The sequence below is a fragment of the Cinclus cinclus genome, chromosome 2 (assembly GCF_963662255.1).
Source record: "Cinclus cinclus chromosome 2, bCinCin1.1, whole genome shotgun sequence".
Classification (NCBI taxonomy): Eukaryota; Metazoa; Chordata; class Aves; order Passeriformes; family Cinclidae; genus Cinclus; species Cinclus cinclus.
This window is the reverse complement of record NC_085047.1, coordinates 62,170,783-62,193,787: the sequence shown is the minus strand read 5'-3', so window position 1 is coordinate 62,193,787 and position 23,005 is coordinate 62,170,783. Positions and strand designations below refer to the sequence as shown.

Sequence of the window (23,005 nt, the reverse complement as noted above, 5' to 3'; positions counted from 1 at the left end):
TGCTGACTTTATTAAGTTGTATTTTTTCCTATTCTATTCTGTTTGCATCCTTTTGTTTAGAGTTACCATTTAAGACAAAGGTTGAACACATGATTTGACAAAACTGTTTAGGATGTAGTTTAAAATAATGAGAACTAAATGTTGGGACATGATTAAAAAAGGATTGCACAACTTTCTGTTCTCTGTGTCTGGCTTGGCAGAGTTACTGATGTGGGTCTTCTCTATGGGTATTTGCTTCTTTCCTTTCATTAATTTGTTTCTGAATTGGGTTATCTTATTTAGAATATGTAATGGTTCGTGTGGAAAGAAACACGCTTTACAGTAGCATGAGTTATTCTGACAAAGGGTTTTCAATTAGTCCTTTTTTGTTAATTGTATTTTTAGCTCACAGAGAAAATCTAAATCAAGTGTTACTGAGTACTTTGCTTTCTGGTACTTAGAAACAGGTATTAAAATTTATGGTTTATTGCAAAAAGCTGTGTTTATTTTCCCTCACTATAAAAATAAAGCTTCTAAATGGACAATCTTGGTCATTAATATTCAAGTAAATAATGTAGGTGTTTTGACCTCACAGTTGCCAGTACAGTTCATAAAAGTGTTTCAAGTGATCTAGGTGTACATATTATTAGCAACAACTAGTTATATGCAAATATTTCTTCTCCTCTTGTGTAATAGTTGCAACTGATTAAATTTCATGAAGAGGACATTTTTAATAAGTACACTGAAAATAGAGGCACTGATAACTTAGTATTTTGACAGAATGACAAAAAGCTGAGTGTTTTCTTTGGGTAGTGTAAGCAGTTTTTTTCTCTTGTGGAAGCAGAGGTAAAGGCAGTAAGAATGCATCAGTACTTTACTTGATCATCCCCAGCTGTTGGATGTACAGCAAAGTGGCTGCTCGTAGTTCTGCTAATGCAAAATGTTCAAAGAAATGAATCTTGTCGGATTATCTTTAGGACAGTTATGTCCATATTTGCTAGAAATAGTTGTCAGTTATTTGCCTAATCTGTTTCAGAATAAAACACCCATCCAAGAAAGAGAAAATCTATTTTCATAATACATTTACTTTCAGAAGAAAAAAAAAAAGTAAAAATATCTGGTTTTGTCTTCCTATAATCGTAAGCGCTGCTGTCAGTGTACCTTTACTTGTATTTGATATCAAGGGGTTTTGAGCAGTACTAAACAGGACCATGAAGCATCTGTCTCATGTAGAAACAACTGGCTAAGGTTTTAACCTCATCAAAGGATGCCTTTGATAGTAGCTGAAATTTTAAAATTTTGTTGTGTTTTTTTGGAGGTATTTTGGGCATAGAAACATCCAGTTATACCTGCTTTTATTTATGGTGACAAATTTCTTTCACTGTGATTAGTCTTTGAAATGTCAGTTTTTTTAAAGGTCTTTTTTCTTTCTCCCTAGCTGGGTTGAAAACTTTGGCCGAGAAGGTCTGGGACTGCTGTTGGATGTTTTAGAGCGATTAGTTGAGACAAAAAAGTAAGGATTTAATATAAAATTGTTAGCTTTTCTTAATATTTAAAGAGCATTTATTGACACTAAATTTCTGATTTTTTCAGTCAGGACAGACTTGTGAAGAGGAGTCAGCATAAAGTTATACAGTGTTTGAGAGCCTTCATGAATAATAAGGTATGAGATTTCATTTAATCTAGAAACTAAATTACTACAGTTCAATTAGATAAGGTACATAATGAGTACAATTTGGTGCAATTTGAAGTGGTGGGTTGGTCAGTTGTGGTTTGAAGTTCTTTCTGTCTGCCAGAAGTCTGTCACTTTCTCTCTGCAGAAATATTCCAAGACAATAATGTAAACTTTTAATGCTGATATATGCCCTTCTTACAGAATAAGTGACCTGTTTGGGACTTTTCTCTCATTTATTTTTTTTATTATTTTGCAGACTTAAATGTCATTTGACATACTTGTGGGGAACCGTTGGTGTCTTTACTAGATACTCAATAGCCATTTGGATTCCCTCCCTTACAAATGTTTTTCTGTTATTTAGTATGGGTTGGAAAGAATTTTGGGAGAAGAGAGGAGCCTTTTGTTGCTGACCAAAGCAATTGATCCCAAGCAAACAAACATGATGACGGATATAGTTAAACTCTTATCTGCAATGTGCATTGTTGGAGAGGAAAACATGTAAGTACTGCATTTAAACAATAAATAGTAAGGTAATTTTACAATATCTCAAATTATAGTTACCTCTGAATGAAATGATAAATTTTTCAATTTAGGTTGGAAGTAGTTTCTGTATTACATTGTCAGTTTTCAGAATACCTTTGAGTTTTTTTTATCATGGTCATATCAGTGAGTTTTCTTTTTCATACCTGGATGATTTAGTAAGATGGAAATAGTTATGCAGCAATTCTTCTGCTTAATATTTATTACCATAATTTTCTTAACCTTTGTAATCCAGTAAGTCATTCTTTGGTTACAAAAATCTCTAAAGGCAACAAGTATTGCTGAAACCTCCTAAATTTGTTTACAAGAAATTGAGGCAGATGAATAATTTGGCAACATGGCTTTTAAGATAGCAAATAAAAAAGTTTAAATATCTCTCCTGAGTGAAACGATTCTCTTTTCTCACAGCCTTGAAAAAATTTTGGAAGCGGTAACAGCGGCTGGAGAGGAGAGGAATGTTGATAGATTCTCTCCTATTGTAGAAGGTCTTCAGGATAACTCTGTTCAGCTGCAAGTAAGTAATTTTTTTTAATCACTACAACAAGTAAAAATAAAATTATTTATTTTTTCTGGACTGGAAAAGTAATTACAGTAAAAAGGAATAGAGATACTGTTTCAAATTGGGGTCAGATTTTGGAATATATTTTATAATTTTGTCTTTTACGATGTGGTATGGGAATATTCAGCCTGGATACATGGGGGTGTTGCAGGTCAATTTATTGCTTTCTATTCACTGAGATCTTGCTTTTGTGAGTTAAAAGACAGTATATATTTAAAATAAAGGATAAATCATATGTTTGGATGCAAAAAGATCATACCGCTTCCGGCAAAATTTGTTGAAATTGAAGATTAATAATAGTAAAAAAAGTTTCTAGGCAACTGCATCTTATAATTAATGTTTTAAACCATTAGGAGGCCTGTCCCTCATGCTCACTTTATGATATCATAAAATTGCACTCAGAGGGTCTGAAGAAAGAAAACTTTCAACTTATTTTCAATTTGCTTCAGTTGGATATTGATTTTACTGCAGGAAGGCTCAAAGTATTTACACTGTGTTTGAATGATCATTGTAAATCATTGGTCTGAGGGTGTAGATGTGAGCTCATTGATATTAATGTAATCTGGTTGAACTGAGAGCTGTTCATAATTGTAATTATTTCTGACTATTACAACAGTAGTAAAAGATTAAATTTTGAAAGAAATGTTTGCATTAAGCTTTTATATAATATAGTTAATATCTGACACATAAAAGTTGCTGTTTATTTCATTTGTCTCACAGAAAAGCTAACCATGAAGGAATATTATGTCTGTAAAGGTGGAGAATTTTGAAAAAAAATGTCCCTTCCTTACCTCTTCTCTCTTCTAATCATAGACTGGTTTGTGTTGGAAGGTCCTTTAAAGACCATGTGCTCCCATCCCAGGTACCACGAGGGGGTATCTTTTCACCAGACCAGTTGCTCAAGGCCTAGTCCAACTTGACCTTCCGGGACACTTCCAGAGATGGGGCATCATCCACTGTTTTCCTGGGCTATCTATAAATTTTATGGGATTTCAAAAAAATTCTGAGATATCAGCTTTTCTCTGGGATATTAAAAAGTTTAAAAAATATTTTGATTCAGGTGGGAGAAATGCTTTAGATCACAAAAATTCTTTTTCAATTTCAGGATGTTGTATCTAAGTTTAGAAAATTCAAGAGTCTCTGTAGAGCATATAAGGATTTGACAACTACCAAATTGAAATTAGGAGGATTTTTTTTTTTTTTTGAGTGTTAGGCTTTCAGATGTGATGCTGAATTTTCAGGGCTTATGTATATTTACATCTGTGTAGATTTAATGAAGGAAAAAAAATGACTGTAGATTTAATACAAAAGAAAAGTTACTATCTGTAACTTCCTTTTCTTTGTAGTTGAAAATGCGTGTGAAACTCTCCTAAAAGCAGCCAATTACTCTATTTGAACCATCAGGCAAATTAAGTTAATCCTCTTGTTTTTATCCAGCATGGGTACTCACTGATTGCAGGGGTGCTCAGCTCCATGAGCAAGATACCACTGGTGAGATTACCAAATCAGTGCAGAAAACTTCAGCTCAGTTATCTATGCAGTAGCAATTTTAATTTTTCTAGGACTACTCTTCAGCCATTAAAAAAGTTTGTTCCCACTAGTTATGCCTACTATTGATCGGGTTATACCTCCATCTGGTATATTGTTATCCTCTGGTACAGAAGCATTGTTAAAAATGAGAATTTACTCTAAATGTTACTGTTGCAATACTTCTGCTAAAATACTTAGGCTAAATATATTCATTTGGCTTTGCTGAGGGTGTTAGCCTGAAGTTCCTGCAAATAGGTAATGCTTTGCTGTTTTGTTTGCTGTATCTTATGTAGACATGGAAACTCATTAAAAGTTCTTTTCTGTTTGTTTTTTTTTTTTGAGATAAACTTTCATTAGAGTGTGTTCCTTCTGCTAAAAGGGTTTTTGATATTTACTTTTTCTGACTTCATAAATGGTTGTTAGATTTTTTTTTTTAAGACCAGAGAAAAATCAAGGTTCCTCATATGAATCAGCTGTAAACTTTTCTAAGAATGACATTGACCTGGTGGTTAATTTGACAGTGTTTTAATGAGACAGAAGTTTACAGTTGTCCGTTACTTGGCATACTTGCCTTGATTGTCTGCTTTACTTACGTATGCTTACTTTGTGGCAGTTCAATTTGACACTAACAACTGACCTTTTCAATTTTGAATTGACTTAACATTTCTGTTACTAGAAGACTGAATACATAAAAGGCCTCAGTAGGGTGATTTTTTGTATTTTTAGTGAAAACTTGATCTATTTTTTGCATTTGTTGAAAGCAAAAGATACTCTGTCTTTCATAAAATCCAAAATTATGGAAAGCATATTTTAATTGATTTTGGTTCAAGACAAAATTAGTAGTCTTATTCTGAGAATAAAACTACAGCCAGGAGTAATATCAAGTTTCTGGTTTTGTTAAAGTAGATTTAGTTTAACATCTTAAGTCTAAAATGCGTAGAGGGCAATCGGGTGCCTTGCATATTTATGATGACAGCTGCAAAGTCTAATACTTTGCTTGTTCAAGCCATGGAGGCAGGAAATACAGCTTTTCTGGCACAACCCATTTTGATATGTAAGAAAGTTGTGAAAACAACAAACAGCAAGTTATGATCATCAACTTTCAATACTGCTTCTCAAGCAGATGATTTTTTAACTAACAGGAGAGTGTTATTCTTCCATGCAGATCTAGTTGCAGGGGCCAACTCCTTCTAATTTTTCAGTTAGGATTCAGAAGAGGCACCATGGTGAAGCAAAGGTGTAATTTTTCCTTTCCTGGTTAAGTTCCTGAAAAATGAACACCACTTGTCCTTGTGGAAACATCCAGATTCATGCATATCCTAGGAGAAGCATTTTTGTGACAAAGTAAAAGATCCTAGGTATTCATCACTAACCTCCCAGTATTTTCAGTTGTCAGGGAATACCATTTACTCTTTATCATTTAATAATATGAGGATGTGATATGGCTGTGACATTTTGGTTTCCTTAATAACTTGATGATTCTTGGTTGCTCTGTGCTAATGAGGTTCTTTCCATAACTGCTTATGTAATAGGGTCAATCAGAACAAAGCTTACCTTACCTAAATGTCAAGACTGAACAAACTAGTTTCAAATTATTGTGATCTTGTGTGATTTAAGTATTTTATGCTGGTAGGTATTGAATTAGTTTCACTTGGAATATGATTTCAGTGTTTGTGATTTATTGTCAGGTTCCTGCTGTTGCCTTTATCACTAGTCCTTTAAAAAGTTTTTAAACTTAGAAAAAAGATTTTGTGATCTCATTCACACCCATGTGTAAGCAATGTGTCTTGCTTAGACTTGTTTTTCCTTCCCCTTGTATAACTTTTTCTCATTCTATTTCTTGTAGGCTTGTGTTTGGGTATTTCCCTTTCTGTTTTCTACACAGATTTCTATTCCTACACAAATAAATAGTTTGCTAATATTATCCAATGGAGCTTTATCTTGTTTGTTCCAGGAAGGCTAAAGTATGGTTTTGTTATGAACTGCAATGGAATTCCTACTTGATCAAATTTGACTAGAAGTACTAGAACAGTAGTACATCTTACTGATTAATTTCTTGCTTTTCATTGTTGTATCATGGCTCTGTTTGAATAGCACATGTGCACATCTACTGTGTCAATTTGACAAATAAAAAAAATCTTTTTTTTTTTTTTCAGGGGGGGAGCAATTATGTCTGTAGACATCCTTTCACTGAAATTTCCCTGCTATCTTGAAGATAAAACTTTTGTTTGCTCTTGATCAGGATTTTCACAGCAGTACTTTTTCAGTCTCTGATTGACTCTTCACTGATAGTTTAAATCATCTGTGATAAATGCTGTTTCCTTGCTTAACAGTCCATTCATAAAGTGCTTTGTAGGATGTGTTTTAAACTGCTGATAACAATGACAAAGATTCTAAATTGTATATAATCAAACAACATGGAGTTGAAATATAAATGTAAGCTTGTAGTACTGCACTTTAGTACTGACTGTATGGTAGTGAAGTCTACAATCCTTGAAATGCCTCACTGATGTCAACAGGAGAGCAGGTGTTGGTGGCAGCTGTCAACGCACTGAATTACTGGCTTTGAATGGCACAACTAATTGAATCCAGAAATTGCAATTGAATGAATGATGATTTTGTACTCCAGAGAGATGAATTTGAGATGGTATAACTTGTTTCAACTAAATAAGATCAAAATTAAGGGAAGTAAAAATTTTCATCTTGGCTGCTGAAGGGGAAAACAAATACTCATAAAGTGGACTCATACCAAAACAAATACAAAAAGCTTTAAGAATAAAGCCCATACTCAGATAATAAGACAATATCTTCTGTACGGTTTTATTGCAGTAAATTTAACTGGTTTGGTTGCTTCCATTTTAAACCACTTGTTGCATCCAAATTCTTCTGTTGGGACATAGTAACTTGTGCAGTTTGTGGGCCTAAAAAATACACCTGATATTCAAAGCCAAGGATTTATTTTTTAGTCTATGTGAAGTCTTAGTAGTGTAATAAAATTGGTCTCAGTAGTGCTAACACTTCTCCAGTCCCATCCCCTGCCTGTACCTTTCTATGCTGCATTTCATTTATGGTTGTATTCTACCCACTAGTTACAGAAATGCCAGAGACTTGTACAAGGCTAAGAAAAATGTACGGCCAATTGGGTGATAGTGATTCTGCTGTAGACAAATCCTGTTGCAACTAAATAAGCCAAAAATGTTCTCCGGACAGGCAAGCCAAGACTCAATGAAGCCTGAGATGTCTGGAAGCATGTGGTGTTTAGCTTCATACAAAATCTGTAACCTGTTACTAGCAAAAATAAGTGGGCTACAAGGCTATGTGTCCTGAATAAGACTGTAGAAGACTGCAGACAAATATTCAATATGAGGACCTTTTTCTGTGTTCAAAAGTACTTGGTTGTGCAGCTGAACCTCTCTTCTGTGTTGGGTGCTGTTGAGACAATTCCTGGAAGATTTTATTGAGACTACTTTTGAAAAGTGAACTGGGCACCTGGTTTCAAACTTTTTGTTACTGTAGTGTTGGCATTTGGATGTAAGAGGATTATATTATTTGTATTTATCTTTTAGTTGTTGCAGTTTCCTTTGCTGGGATTAACACCCTTCTCTGTTACCTAGTAGAGAGAGATGTTTTGGCAGTTAACACACATACTAGAGTAACTCTTAGGGAAAAGTACTTACACAGAAACAGGCTTCAAGAGTAATACAGAGATTTTGTTTGAATTTTAAGAAAATAATTTATAAGTTAATGAAGTCCTATTTTCCCCTAAGTTTCTAAAATACTGTAGACATATGTACAGAAGGAAATTGTATAAAATTCAGGAAATAACATATTTCAGGCAGAAGTATCATGAGCATTATTCTGACAGGCACTACAAAGATGAAAAAACCACTGTGACAGTTAAAGGCTCAGATTGTTATCAATTTAGCAGCTTTATAAAAAGAGAAGAATAACCAAGTGTTGTTTCTTTTCTATAACTTCAAAGAAGCCCCAAATCAGGAAGATATTTCTCCAGGAAATACACTTTATTTAAGGCAAAACAGTCAATATTGTGGTACTGTTATATACCTATATAGATAAGTTCCTATTTAACTGAGTTGTTTTAAAACTGAGTGCTACTAATATAATGTCAATAATGTTCTGAAAGAAAACACACGATAAGTATATTCGTCTTTGATATGTGAGGTTATTTATTTTTGCGCATGAGGTGATGATCTAATTGCCTTCACTGTAAAGAATATGGAGAAAGGACATGAAGAGGCTTCCATTGCCTTCCCAGATCTGTTAAACACTTTCCTTACAAAACATACCAAGGCAGACTTACAGTAAGGCAGGGGGATGAACATTAGGAAACATTACTTCAACATAATTTAATACAATGTCATAATTTTTGAGCCATATAATCTTTTTTAAAAACAAACTTTTAAACATCAGATTCAATATTATTATTTAATACTGCTAGATGTTTTTATTTTATCTTCTTAGCGTGCCGTTTTCTACATTTTTCTGAATTGTTTTGATATTTTGCAAACATGTTTAAGTTTTTGAGGTCCAGACTTAGGTTGGAGCATTTTGCCTGCTCTTCGGGCCTTTCAAATACCGTTCAGTGATTCATGAAATAGGACTTTGCTTTGCAAAGCCATTTATTTATATTGTATATTCATATTAATTTTTTTGTATTAGTCATCAATTTTGTTCTCAACTAGACAAAATATATTTCTGCTGTAGAAAAAGTCAAGCTTGCCAATCTGTAGTTGTCCAGATCTTCCTGAAAATAGCCTTTTAAATGACAATATAATTTCTGCCATCTGTGTTTTCTTCAGACTCAAGATACATTTCAGTACAAACTTGGATGTAATAGCAAGTAAAGTAATTTTGTCCACAATTTTTTATTTTTAAACTTTGAATGTTTGAGGAGTGAATGCTCTTTTGTTACTTCTCATGTTGGCTTGCTTCTCTGAGTTCTTCTGCCATCCTTGAACTGTTTTGTCTGTTCTACTTTGCGATCTCCTTTCACACACCAGTATGACAAAGTGTTGCTGTCTGTGTTGCTTTGTTTTCTTTGAGCATTCCTTTATACCATGGTCTTTTACTGACCCTACAGATTCTGTTGTTGTCTTCCTTATTTTGTTATCTTTGAGGAATTAGATGTGTTAATCATAGCTACTTTTTTTCAAATTGTCCTTCCAAGTTCTCTGTTTCTGTTTATATGTGTTTACATTTGATTCCTCCCCCGTCCACTTGTGTTCTATAATTTTGTTTAGGTGTTGTAACTTGATTATTGTCTAAAACCTAGAATAAGTTACAGAATTTTATCTTAACACTTATGCACTTGATTTAATCACTTTGAGTCCTGTATGCAGTTTTGGGTGCCACAATATGAGAAGGAATAAGACTGTTAGAATGTGTCCTAAGGAGGGCAATGCGGATGGAGAAAGGCCTTGAGGGGAAGCTGTATGAGGGGCAGCTGAAGTCACTTGGACTGTTCAGCCTGGAGGAGAGGAGGCTCACAAGAGACCTTATTGCAATCCAAAACTTCCTTGTGAGGGGAAGGGAGGGGCAGGCACTGATCTCTTCTCTGTGGTGACCAGTGATAGGACCCAAGGAATGGCCTGAAACTGTGTCAGGGGATATTTAAGTTAGATTGTTGGGTTGTTTTTTTTTTTTTTTTTAAAGAGTCGAGCAGTTATTGATTGCTATAAAGTTGTTTATTGTAAAGGCACATTAGTCTTGAAAGGCAGTGAGTCACAAGTGTTAAAGTTTATGTTAAAAGTTTTTAGTATAGAGTTTTAAATAAAAGTAAAGTCCTAATTAGAAGTAGAAGTTGTTCTTGTCGAGGTCCCAGGAAGGCTGATGATGTTGCCACAGCTCCTATCTTTTTTTGGGTGAGGATGATAGCAGTGAGGGGAGAGAAGAAAGAGAGAGTAAGAGCAAGCATCTCCCCAGTGTTCAGATTTGTATACACAAATTATTTAATAAATTAAAAACATGAATTTGAAGCATTTCTTTTTAACTTATTAGAATTCTAATTAGAATTTCTTAGCATGCTAGTTTACATATAAACTATGCATATAGTTTATCTATTTTATCTAAAAAATGTAAGCAATACTTTTATTATAGTTTTATTATGTTTAAAGCTATATTTTTGGAGCCTTCATGGAGACTTGTTTTTAATATTAGTACCTAGGACTATGTTTTTTAACTTTTACTAGAACTTACTGATCTCTTACTGAGGAACTCAGAGAAGCCTCTGTTTTCAGACTCTGACACACAAGGGAATGGCCTGAAGCTGTGTCAGGGGATATTTAAATTAGATATTAGGATTGGGTATAAATTTTTCACCCAGAGGGGAGGTTGGGCACTGGAGCAGCTCCCCAGGGAAGTGGTCACAGCACTAAGCCTATCTGAGTTCAAGAAGCATTTGGACAATGCTCTCAGGCGCAAGGTGTGATCTTGGGACTTCCCTGTGCAGGGCTGGGAGTTGGACTTGATGATCGTTTTGAATCCCTTCCCACTCAGGACATTCTGTGATTTTATATATTTAATTTAGTGCGATTTTCCTCATCTATGTAAATAAAATAAAATAAAAACAACAGTTTTCTTTTTTATTATTATGCAAATCTAGATATTTGCATGTACTGAATTTCATAGAAGTTCTGAGGGAATAGAAATTAATTTCAGCTCTTCCTTCAAGTAAAAAGAAGAAGCAAAGCTTATTCCTTCCTTCTATTACTCTTTTGAAGTTGTTGATGCAAGGTATGTAGTGTGACAGAGTAATTTAAGAATGGATGCTGTTGTGGCAGCTTTTATCCAGGAGAGGTGTTGAATTGGCTAGTACAATGGTTCCAGGCATGGCATCCTCCCTCAAGCATTCCTGTCCATTCAGACATCTCCAGAAATTGAAAAGAGGTCCCAACTCCTACTTCGGAGTTGTGGGGCCCTCTAGGTTCTCTTTTCAAGTGACTCCAAATACCATCATTTACGGGACTGGGTGGAGAATGCCTGATGCTTTGTTGGGTCATTCTAGTGCTTGGTCCCTAACAACCTGCTGTAGCTCAGAGTCTGCTTGACTTGATTTTCGCAACAGGTTCACATTAACAGATTGTTTGCATTTGTTACATCTCTGTTCTCATAACTAAGCTCTTCTCTTCTAGGGTGTTAGCTGGTAAGTTCATCTACATAGACTAACACTGCAGTCAAACAGGCCTAAATTATGCTAATTGCTATTCACCTCCATAGCAGTTCAGCTGAAATAATATGTAAAACTACTCTCATGCTTGCATACTTTGCAGTAGGATACAGGTGGGATAATGGTTCTGGTCTGTGCTGTTATGTAATCTTAGTATGTTCCTTCTGGAAACCTAATGGATGCTATTGTTTCTCACAGTCTGTACCAAAATAGCTTGCACATCTGGTTGTTCTTGTGACCATATGTAAATTCAGTACTTGGAATTATGTATACTTTGAAGATGACTGGGATAGCATCTTTCCAGTATCACCTTTTGCCTTTGGCATAATGCATCATCATTATGCCATAGGCAAAAGGTGATACTGGATACATCATTATAAAAGGCTTTACAGCAAAGTATTTGAACCAGATTGCTTTAATTCTTGACATAGTATGTAAGATCCAAATAGAATTCTAATGGTCTGATGCTTTAAAGAAGCCCTTAAAATGCTGGAATTACTTGAATAACATACTTTCTGTTAATTGAAGCAAAACGTGCAAACAATAAGGAGGGCAAATAAAAGAAACAATGGCTGTTTACGTGGTATTAGAGATAAGCAGTAAGTTGCCCTCATTCTAAAGGCTTGTGAATATGGACAATGAATTCCTGCTGCTCATGGCTATGGATTTTCAAGATGAGTTTCTTGTTTTTTCAGAAGAGGGACTACTCACTAGTTTGCCTGATTCTTAAAGAATAACTATTTAAAAAAAAAGTAGAAAAAAACCTATTCTGTTCTTAAGGCTCAGTTTAATTTAATCAGCATTTTTTTTTTAAATTGTTGTACACAGGTTCTATTATGTTACTAACTTCTTGTATATATGTATAGATAAATGTATATTTGCAATGATTTTTGTATGTTGGCTATTATGCTTTATCTGCTAAAATTCATTGGCTAAAGGAGCTTGATATTTGTATAGAATAACAAAATTCAATGCAGTAGGAAAATAGTTAATTTTTATGGAAATTTGTGAATTAGAGTTTGATATTTATAGCTCATGGTTGATCAGGAATTTAAGTAGCTTAGAGATAAGATTACAGTAGTTTTATAATTACAAATGTAATACCTAATTATTAGTTTGTTGTACCTTTTGATTGTGATGCATATTGAAATCTAAGAAATAAGTGAGTTTATAATTTACTCTATTACAGGTAGCTTGCATGCAGCTCATCAATGCTCTCGTTACATCTCCTGATGACTTGGATTTTAGGCTGCACATCAGAAATGAATTTATGCGCAGTGGATTGAAAGAGATATTGCCAGTAAGCACCTCGTCATCTCTCTTTGCATTACTATTTAAATTTAATTATTTAAACCTGAGAGGGGGAATGGGGAAGTAAATTATTTTCAAAGACATTTTATTAAGTTTGGAAAAAGAGTGGTCAGATATGAGAATCAGTTTTAAAATAAAAATGAAAAGGTAAAATGTGCTCTCTGAGCTTTATTTGGATTTCTTGGCATTTTATGATTTAGCTTAAGAGCATGTGACACACTGTTGTGCAGCAAATTTTAAGCCAATCTGAAGTTATGTTTACCTTTTGAATATTTAATCTCATATGTTCTTGTAATTTTAAACTTTTAACTAACATAGACTTATGCAATTTATTAAACAGATACGTTTATTTACATACAAAAGTGTTAATTTTGCAAGCCTTTCTTCTGTTTCTTCTTTGCAGCAACTACAATGTATAAAGAATGAAGCCCTAGATATTCAGCTGAAAGTGTTCAATGAGCATAAAGAAGAAGACATGATTGAATTCTCTCATCGTTTAGAAGATATTAGATCTGAACTAGAATATCCTTTTGAGGGCCAATGTGATCTTTGCTCGTGTCAGAAATAGTGTGGCTGACCGGAGCAGGACACTGATCATTGCCCTGTACAGGGCACTGGTGAGGCTGCACCTTAAATTCTGTGCTCAGTTTTGGGCCCTTCACCCACAAGAAGGACAAGGAGGGGCTGGAGCATGTCCAGAGAAGGGGCTGGAGCACAAGTCCTGTGGGGAGCAGCTGAGAAAGCTGGGGTTATTCTGGAGAAGGATGATCAGGGCAGTTTTGTTGCTCACAATGACTACCTGAAAAGAGGTTATAGTTGGGGGCAGGGAGGGGAGGTCAGTCACTTCCCCAAGTAACAATTGACTGAATGAGAGGAAAGGGCCTTGAGGTGTGCTGTGTGAGGTTTAGATGGGATAATACGAAAACCTTTGTAGAGGAAGGGTTGTCAAGAACTGGAATAGGCTGCTCAGGGATGTGGTGGAGTCCCTATCCCTGGAGATAGATATTTAAAAGATTTGTAGATGAGGCATGTAGTTGCATGGCAAATGGTGGGCTTGGCAGTGCTTGGATAATAGTTGGACTTGATCATCTTAGAGGTCTATTCCAACATAAATGATTCCATGATATCAGCAGGACAAATGTGAACAAAATAAAACATATAATGGATATTTTTCTCTTATAATTTCTGTTTAAAGAACTTATCGGTAAACATTTGACTGAAATTTTTTGAATCTTTTTTATTATTCTCCTTAACACTTCCACTGAAGTAAATGATGTTTACAACATGGTATGGAATACAGTTAAGGATACTAGTGCTGAAGGATATTTTCTTTCTATTCTCCAACATCTTTTGCTGATAAGAAATGATTATTTTATCCGGTATGTTTAACGCTGTGTTAGATGTTAACTATGGATTTTTTTATTCTTATTCAGTCATTAGTAGAATATTTCTTCCATAAATTTAATGATAGGTTTTAGTCTTTCTTTGTGGATTGCAATTCGTGAGTTCATGTTTAAAAGAATCAACTTGGAATCAATAATGCCATCTATATGTTTTTGTCTCTTCTGCTTAATGTATAATTTTATTTTATAAATATAGAAAACTATTTTTATTATGAGCTGAGCCTTATTAATTGCAAGTATAAGTGATCAGGAGAGATGTCTTAATCAGTTATAAATCATGGTAGTAGCATTATAATTTTGTGGTCTATTTGAGTCAAAGGACTCAAACCAAGTATGCAAAGAAGTGCACTTCATACAGAAATCTGAACATATACCTAATTAAGAGTAACTTTTGGGTTGGAATTGAATATTTTCAGTATCCATTTTAGGTCAGTGTAGACTTGCTTGTGTCTCCTGGAAAATTTATCAGATAAATTACAGGGAAACAGTTAATAAAACTTTAAGTGTTTCAAGATGACAAATATTTTCCTTCAAAAACTCTTGTGTTGTCTTTGAGGAAACACTGGAGGAACTAGGTACGAACTGAACAGGGGCCATCTGTTTTCTGCACAACGTTCTGCATAACCTTGCATTTCAGGCAAGGTCTAGCACAGATGTACGTTTAAAGGTTGAGGGTGCTTACCTGCTATGGGTACATCTGTGCGAGACCTCTTCCACCTGAAAAGGTTTGAATTCACAGCTTGTGTCTTCTGGGCAAGTGACCCAGCTGTCATACCCCCTGGCATTTTAGAACATTTCATTTCTTGTACTGAAGCAGGGCTGCAGTGCACTTGTACTTACAAAAGCCAGAAAACTAGTGAAATCAAGCTGAAGGAAGAGCCTTCTCTACTGAGACTAAGCAGGAGGTGGTCTTTCCTTCCTATATTTCAATAGGGAGGGAGATATAGATTCTATAATACAAGAATTATATATCTTTTGGCCCACTGTTTTTGCAGACTTTTTGTAAACAATTTTTGTGCAATAAATTGCCAAACATAATTTTCCTTTGAAACTTTTACCTTTCTCTGGAAGCAAATCAGACCAAAGCTTTTGACCTTACTTTGCTCATAGACAAGATTTTAAGTATAGATTCATAAATAAATATGCTGTAAAATAGCTCATCTCTGTCTTTAGTCCACAGTATTTCAAATTAATTGAAGAGTGTGTGTCACAGATAGTGTTACATCGAAATGGAACAGACCCAGATTTCACATACCGTAAGAGATTAGATATAAATTTCAGCCACTTACTAGGTAAGTACTATGTTTGGAAATGATTACAGCATCATACTTCCTTATATGAAACTGAATAGGTGATTAAGAATCTTGTGTTTCCTGCATATGTATAAGTGTGCTACTTGATTTTTTTCAAGATGTTTGTGTAGATAAAGCAAGATTAGAAGAATGTGAAGAGAGGGCTTCTGAACTTTCTAGAAAAGTAAGTAATTTTTACATCATGTGATTGTAAGATGGACACGGGATTACCTAATATATTAAGGAATGGCATAACTGAACCGTGGCATAGTTTTTAACTTCAACTTAATATTAGTTCTGTGTTAAAGTGGGAATTTGGGTGTTCCTTGTAAACTAGGATGCCAAGTGATGTAAAGTAGTTAACCTTAATTGAGGATCTTTCTACTATTTATGTTTTTATGTACAACTCTTCCAAAAATCAACTAATACTTTATTTCAACAGTTATAAGTTTCCCTAATGAAATAAACAGTGGAAGAATAAAAGTAGACTTCTTCATAATTACAGACTGTATTACTGTACATCCATGTCTTTTAAGCTACTCTGTGTAGTACTAACTTAATATACATTAGGTCTTTATACCATTTCATATATTAAACACCTGTAGTGGTGATACAGATGATTCTTCCACTCAGGAGACACATGGAAGTTGGAATAGCAGATATGTATCCTTGGTATTGTTATCACATTAGTTTTAACAAGCACAAAAGGAAAAGTTAGAATTTAAAGAAACTATGCAGAACTGACTGGTACCAACATTTTGTTTTCTCTTTTCTTAGTTTGAAAAAGATTTTGTAGTTCATCAGGAGACCCAGGCCCTGCTGCAAAAAAAGGAGGAGAGAATCAATGAACTTGAAACAGAATTACAAGCTTTTAAATCACAGGTAAAAGGCAGTAGAAATGAATGTATGAAATAATGTTTTTGAAAGAGACTTCCTTTTGCATCTTTGGATTCTGATAGTACAGTTGAGGGTTTTTTCAAAGAATCTTTGCTATCGATTATTATTGAATGTTAGTTTTCTTAATTTCTGTTTTATACAAATAATTGTAATGTGACATTAATTAGCTGTGAGTTCCCAGATGATCCTTTTATGCCTGAGCTCAGTTAATTATAGTTTCTTAGGTTTCATTTGGGTTTTACTTTCAGAGTCATAGATTTCCAAAGTAATTAACCACATAGGGTAATAAGTCTTATGCTTTTAGATTAGCGTTCATCATTGTGATCTTTATCCCTGCACAAGAAATTGCTTTTTATGCAGTTTGCTACACTGAGGCCTTACTATGGATATCCAGCAGTGAAAGAAATAACCTGTGGCTGGATAAGAACGTTTCCTGATAATTTTTCAATTTTCAAGCATAAATAGATATTATAAAATGTGATGGAGAGGAATAGTGCAGGTTTTTTGATAGCTAATACTTAACTTGTAACTACTTCAACTCTTAAATCTATGTAAGGAGACTGTGTGACCAAGTGATTTTTCTTGTGTGTTATTTCTGGGAATAGGAAGCACAGACTAAAAATGGCTAAAGAAGAAAGTATCATAAAGACATGCTTATAGGGGTTTATTTTAATACTTCTGAGGGGATTTTTTTGGTAATATTTATTGTCTTCTTTAATTTTATTAATGAAGAAAATTAATTTAGCTCTGCTTTGGTGTATTTAGAAATGTCATTCTAATTCATGTTTCTGGCCGAAATTAATTGTTAATGTCAAAGCCAAACATGTAACAAAAGAAATTACAGAAATAGTTGCATTCTAAAAAACCAAATATAGTAAGAGTGGCACATCATTCTTTAAGGAAGTATTTTTCTGTGTGTATCTTGAAAACATACTTAAATATTTTTAGTAAGTGAAATTAGTTTCCTCCCTATTTTCTCCCTCTCTTTCTGTTATTCACTGTTTTAAATATAGCTTGTTTCTACATGCAGACACAGAGCATAACATATGATTCTGCTCACTAATTTTCATACCATTAATTGCCCACTGTTGTCAATGGGATACATTAAAAGTTTTGTAAATGTCAGGTAATTGATTACTGCAACTTAATACTTTTAAACTTTGGCTTCCATATGGCATCAGTTGCTACTTAGCAGGTTGACTTCTACCACTAATGATTATTTTTTTCCCTTGGTCTCATTCCTTCACTCTCTTCTTGCATTTGGTATGTACTGATGTATTTCTTTCATTTCTGGAGCCAACTGTTCAGTGACCATTTGTCAGGTTAAACAATGCTTATGTTCAGAAATTCAAAACATTATCATGCTGTTGTGCTTGCATTTATTTGTATTTATTCATATTCTGCTATATCTTTTCAGAAATTTTAAATCCTTTACCTATTATATTTCCTTTAGTTTCTAAAATAACCAGCTTCAGATCATAGTTGAAAAGATAATTAGTGCTATCACCAGTAAATAAATATTTATCATTTATTCTTTTGTTGATTTTGTCAGATACTTTCTTATTTATGTTTGCAGGCCTATGATAGAAGTTTTTCAAATAGTAGAATTAATTTTATTAGACTTGCTAAAGTCCTAATCCTATTTTGATACATTATAGATGTCATTTCTATATGGAATAAGAAGCTAGTGGGTAAAGAAGCTTAATTTTTGGAAGGATATTTTTTCATTATTGCTTCATGTTTTCAATTCTGTAGTATGAGAATGCTCCTACATTGGAAGATACCTGTTTTACCTGCTTTTCAGCACAATTGTTTATCTCTTAAGGTTTTGCTGTTATGTATTTGGAATGTTTCTCTGTCATTTGTAGCATGAAAACAACAGAGACTAGGATGTTATTTTTTTTTAAATTTGAGCTAAACCGTGGTAGTCTAGGTGAGATCTCAGGATATCTATCACACCCTTCCTAGCTCATAGTCAGTGAAATATGTAGAGTGGGAAACACCATTTCAGTTTGCCATTTTTTGGTGTGCAACCCCCAGGTCTGAATGTCTGCTTCAAATATTGACACTTTCAATCATGAAATCAAGAGCACATTGGGCTCGGTATCATTCTTATTTGACTGTTCTCTACAAGACAAATGGCATTGACTTTCATTTGGCTTTCTGGATTTAATCTATAAACTATGACTGTTACAGCATTTTGTTGATAAAACTGTGAAACTGACTAAGAATATTTTCCTTATCAGTATGGCTCTGTGCCACCTGGTTTTCTGCCATCAACTCATGGAGATGCATCTGGTGTTCCACTGGAAGGTGCAGGACCACATCAATTTCAACCCCCTCCTCCTCCACCACTGCCTTCTAATGGAGCAATTCCACCACCACCACCTCCCCCTCCTCCTCCACTACTTCTGAATAGCTTGGGAGCTCCTCTGGGTTTTGGTGGTGCTCCTCCACCACCGCCTCTACCAGGTCTGCCTGGAATACAGTGGTCCCCGCCTTCATATGCTTTGCCATTTGGAATGAAGCCTAAAAAAGAATTCAAGCCTGAGGTTACCATGAAGAGACTCAACTGGTCTAAGGTAGCGTTGACTAATGACAAATACTTGATGTAAAATCTGACATTAAACTTGGGGGAAATAGATTGTCAGAAGTAACACTAGATAGATAATTTATACATTAGTTAAAATTATGTAAGATATTAATAATTTCTGTCTTTGGCTTTTCACTGTTTTCTGAAAATTGTGTTTCATTAACCCATGGATCTTCTGGGCAAGTATCTGTTGACTTTATGAGATGCCTGGAAAAGTCAGTTCTGGTTTAGAATAAAACAACCTTGATAGGAGGATACTTGTTATGCTTCCTGGGTCCTAATATGACTTGTTTTTCAGAAGACTGCTTTTGTTGGATCAGTGACTGAACTATACTGACAGCTATACAGTTTCCAAACAAGTGTCTTGAATCTATCTAGCCTGGACTGAAAAGGAGTGCAAGTCTCTCCATTTCTCTGTAGTACTTCAATGTACTTACATAAATGTACTTACTTAAACTTAATGCTGACTACTCAATTTGGGGTTTGATTGGTTTTGGTATTGTTTTCTTCTCCTTCTGCATTGTGACAAGATTAAGTGTAGCAGTCTACCGATGTTGGAAGCTAATTACTTAGACAAAAACAAGTCAGTAAAGATATTTTCATAATTAATGAAATAATCAAAGCTTCATTCTGAAAAGTAAAGTACTTAGTATCTAGTTAAACCAACCAACTGTGTTCAGAGATTATTTGAAGTTTGCCCAAGTTTTAAATCTAGACCAAAGCTAATTTGCTCCTCTTAGGTCTTGGATAACAGAGTGTGTTGTCTGCATTGTTAGAATCAGTTTTTTCCAAACCCACTTATTTTAAGGTTATTATTTTTAATGAGAAATATATTAAGAACTCAGAAGATAAGTTGTGTACTAAAAGTTCACATGTTTTACAGAGCTCTTAAATATTTAGTGTGCTGTAGATTTTACGGAGCACAGTTTCTGCATAGTATCAAAATAATTAATAAAATTTTGTTTTGTCTCTTGCTTATAGATCAGGCCTCAGGAAATGACAGAATCCTGTTTTTGGGTTAAGGCAGAAGAAGATAAGTATGAGAATGCTGACATGCTTTGCAAATTGGAACTTACATTTTGTTGTCAAAAAAGGGGTAAGTAGGTGATTGATTAATTTTCAGCTTTTGGAGATACCTTTTACATTCTTTTGACTTAAATAAATATATGAAAAAACCCTCAGAATATAACATTAATGTTCTTATTTCTAAGTGGGATGTATAAAGAAAAATGTCTGAAAATCCTACACTGCATAGAGCAGTAATATTCAACTATTTTACTTAAGCATGACAAAAATTGTATGACCTGCAGGAAAACCTCACAGAAAAAAAACAAAAACAAAACAATAAATTCTTCAAGATAATACAGATTTTATTTATCACATTAAAAAAATATATTCATATAATTTTATCTGAATGCCATCATAAATTGCTGAAATCTAATCTGGAGCCCAGAAAATGATGTGTTTACCCTCAGAATTGATATGATAATTGATGTGTGTTGGATCCATGATGGATGACAGTATTTCAGTATTTTTTTTTTTTTTTTACTTCCTGATGAACCCGTAGGAACATAGATGTCCTTTGACATTTGCTTAGCTTCTTTAGCTTTTAAAGCACTGTGAAGGAACAAAATATTTGAAACTTTTCCTGGCTTTAAAACTGTTCTCCTTCCCATGGAAGTAAGTCATTTTAGTAGTAGTTTAGGTTATTCTGTCCCACATATAAAATGCCTGTCACTTTCTGACACATTTATTTCCCCTCCTTTTTTGGTATTGGAGATGTAATACTTAGAATAGCTAAACAGCTGTAATGTTTAATTACTTTGCAAATTGAACAGGGGTTATTGTAATTTTACTTTGTTTTAAAAATGTTGTTTTTCTATTTTTATTAGTAGAATGGCATGGCATTCTCAAATTTCTCCCTTTTTTTGGGTACCCTCTTGTGTGTATTATCCAATATTTCTTACACCATAACCAAGAACTTTATTCCACTCTTGTCAAAGCATAATTTTTATGCCCTAGCACTTTTTCTACTGATTTAAGTATTATATCTTGTTGCTGCTGAAACTTAATAATATTAAGAATGTTGTTAAAATATAAAAAGGCAAAAAAACATCACCATAGACATGTTTGCTTGAATCTATTAAAATAAGTCTAAAAGCTAATTATGGTACCTTTATAATGTTGGGAGAATTCCCATGGAAGTTCCCTGAATTAGTAGGCTGGAAGTTTTAAAAGCCGCTGGAGGAAATAGTTTCCTATGTGTAATTAAACAGTAAAATTTGGGAGACAAGATGATATCCAGGCCAAACATGTTAATGGCTCAGCAGAGGATTGTGAGTCTCCACAGACAGCAAGAACATTAGAGTTAACAAGATTAACATCCCTCAATATTTAACTGAATGGACTGAATACATTGTTTTGACAAAACCCAATAGAAAAGAGTTACTGGATCTACAATTGGAAAGTCAATGAATTACACTTTTATACCAAATGTGTTTGTGTGTGTGTGTAGCAATTTAAAGACTGGTCTCTGGGGACAAATTTATTTCTTTTTTACAAGTGAGGCTTACTGTTTAATTTTCTTTATTTTTAAGTTTTGAAATCTCTCATCCCACATGGGTGATATATATGTGCCATCTTTCAAAGGAAGTGGAGACACTAAAGATTTTATTTAGAACACTAAGTAGGTGTTTAAAGGGCAGCATGGAACTAAATTTTGTTTTTGTTCAAATGAGTGGTTTACAGAGCTTTAAATGAAAGCTTAAGTGTGTTAGGAGGCAGAACCCGACCTCAAGGTCTCTTGTTGACAGCATGAATTCCAGTAGAGAGGACAGAAAAGCAACTGCTTTTGTTCTCATGGCCATGGAGAGAGGGGATACTTCTTTGTAGCTTTTACTTAATTTACTGATTACAACAAAACTTATCAAAGAAATTGGAGACATACAGTTTTCTTCACAGTCTTGAGGAGACTTAACACCAGGCTCTCTAAAGTAGAATCAGCAAGCTATTCACTACACTCAAATTGGGAACAGTCCTTGACTATTTCTAAAGCTTTGTGTCTAAAACCAGAAAGATGAGAAATTGAAAATTATTCTGTAGCCAAATGATGGCTTGCAAAGAATGAGCTAGTTTCCACTCTGCTGGAGGGTCTGCTTATGCACTCTTTTCATTAAAATCTTTGCATAAGAAGAGGTATCTGGTAGAGGAAGAGGGGATCAGAATGTTCAATGATACTTTAAGTGAATTTTATTATCGCTAAGTAAAATCAAATTGAAGTACTCAAATATTCAGTTGGTGCATTTTGCCTGCTAATATACCAAAAGTATATCAGTGTTGATCTAGAAAAGGAAGTCTGATGTCTATGTAAATAATCCACTAAAGAATTTTCACTAGAAAAAAGAATACAGAACAGTATAGAATAGATTTGAAGATTCAGCAGATGTTTATATAGGAGTTATAAAATATGTTGATTCTGAAGGGGCATTGAAGCAATTGAAAAACTGAAAGCTATGGAGGTATGAAGGAAATACTACTGCAAGAATAAAGAAGTAAGAGAGGGCCTAGCTTCAGACTGTAGGAAACCTTTGTTGAGTATATCCAGAGATATTTCAGAGATATGAACCATGGAAGAAACCCCTAAAGGTCATCTTTTTGATGGCAAACAGCTTTTTGTAAAGGGACCAATCTAGTTCATGTTGCTCAGGACTTTCTCCAGCTGAGTTTGAGGTATTTCTCAAGATGGAGATGTAGGGATGGACAGTCTGTCCACATGTTTGGCATTGTGGTGAATTTTCATAATATCTTTTGGGATATATTTTGTTGAAACTTGTGCCTATTTCCCCTGGCTTCTACACCTCCAGGAATTCTGGTTCCCTCTTATTTCCAGCTTTATGTCAGGTCATTTGAGACAACAGTAAGTTTTCCCTTGTCCTTTATTATTCTTCTCAAGACTGACAACTTTTTAAACTTCCGGTCTGCATCTTTATGTTTCAGCCCTCTAATGATATTAGTGGCTTTCTGCTGTGCTCATTCCAAAG

General features: G+C 34.3%; 1 protein-coding gene across 1 annotated transcript in view; it reads left to right on the top strand.

The window, feature by feature from the left end:
• The window catches only part of DIAPH3 (diaphanous related formin 3), a 203,592-nt gene that overhangs the window by 30,830 nt on the left and 149,757 nt on the right, over positions 1 to 23,005 (top strand). The window contains exons 6-17 of the mRNA XM_062514786.1: positions 1,418 to 1,492; positions 1,573 to 1,642; positions 2,016 to 2,152; positions 2,603 to 2,708; positions 12,659 to 12,769; positions 13,184 to 13,302; positions 14,043 to 14,159; positions 15,357 to 15,475; positions 15,595 to 15,659; positions 16,253 to 16,357; positions 18,619 to 18,954; positions 19,947 to 20,061. Of these exons, the coding sequence (XP_062370770.1) occupies positions 1,418 to 1,492; positions 1,573 to 1,642; positions 2,016 to 2,152; positions 2,603 to 2,708; positions 12,659 to 12,769; positions 13,184 to 13,302; positions 14,043 to 14,159; positions 15,357 to 15,475; positions 15,595 to 15,659; positions 16,253 to 16,357; positions 18,619 to 18,954; positions 19,947 to 20,061 (1,475 nt within the window). The remainder of the gene's footprint in view (positions 1 to 1,417; positions 1,493 to 1,572; positions 1,643 to 2,015; positions 2,153 to 2,602; positions 2,709 to 12,658; positions 12,770 to 13,183; positions 13,303 to 14,042; positions 14,160 to 15,356; positions 15,476 to 15,594; positions 15,660 to 16,252; positions 16,358 to 18,618; positions 18,955 to 19,946; positions 20,062 to 23,005) is intronic.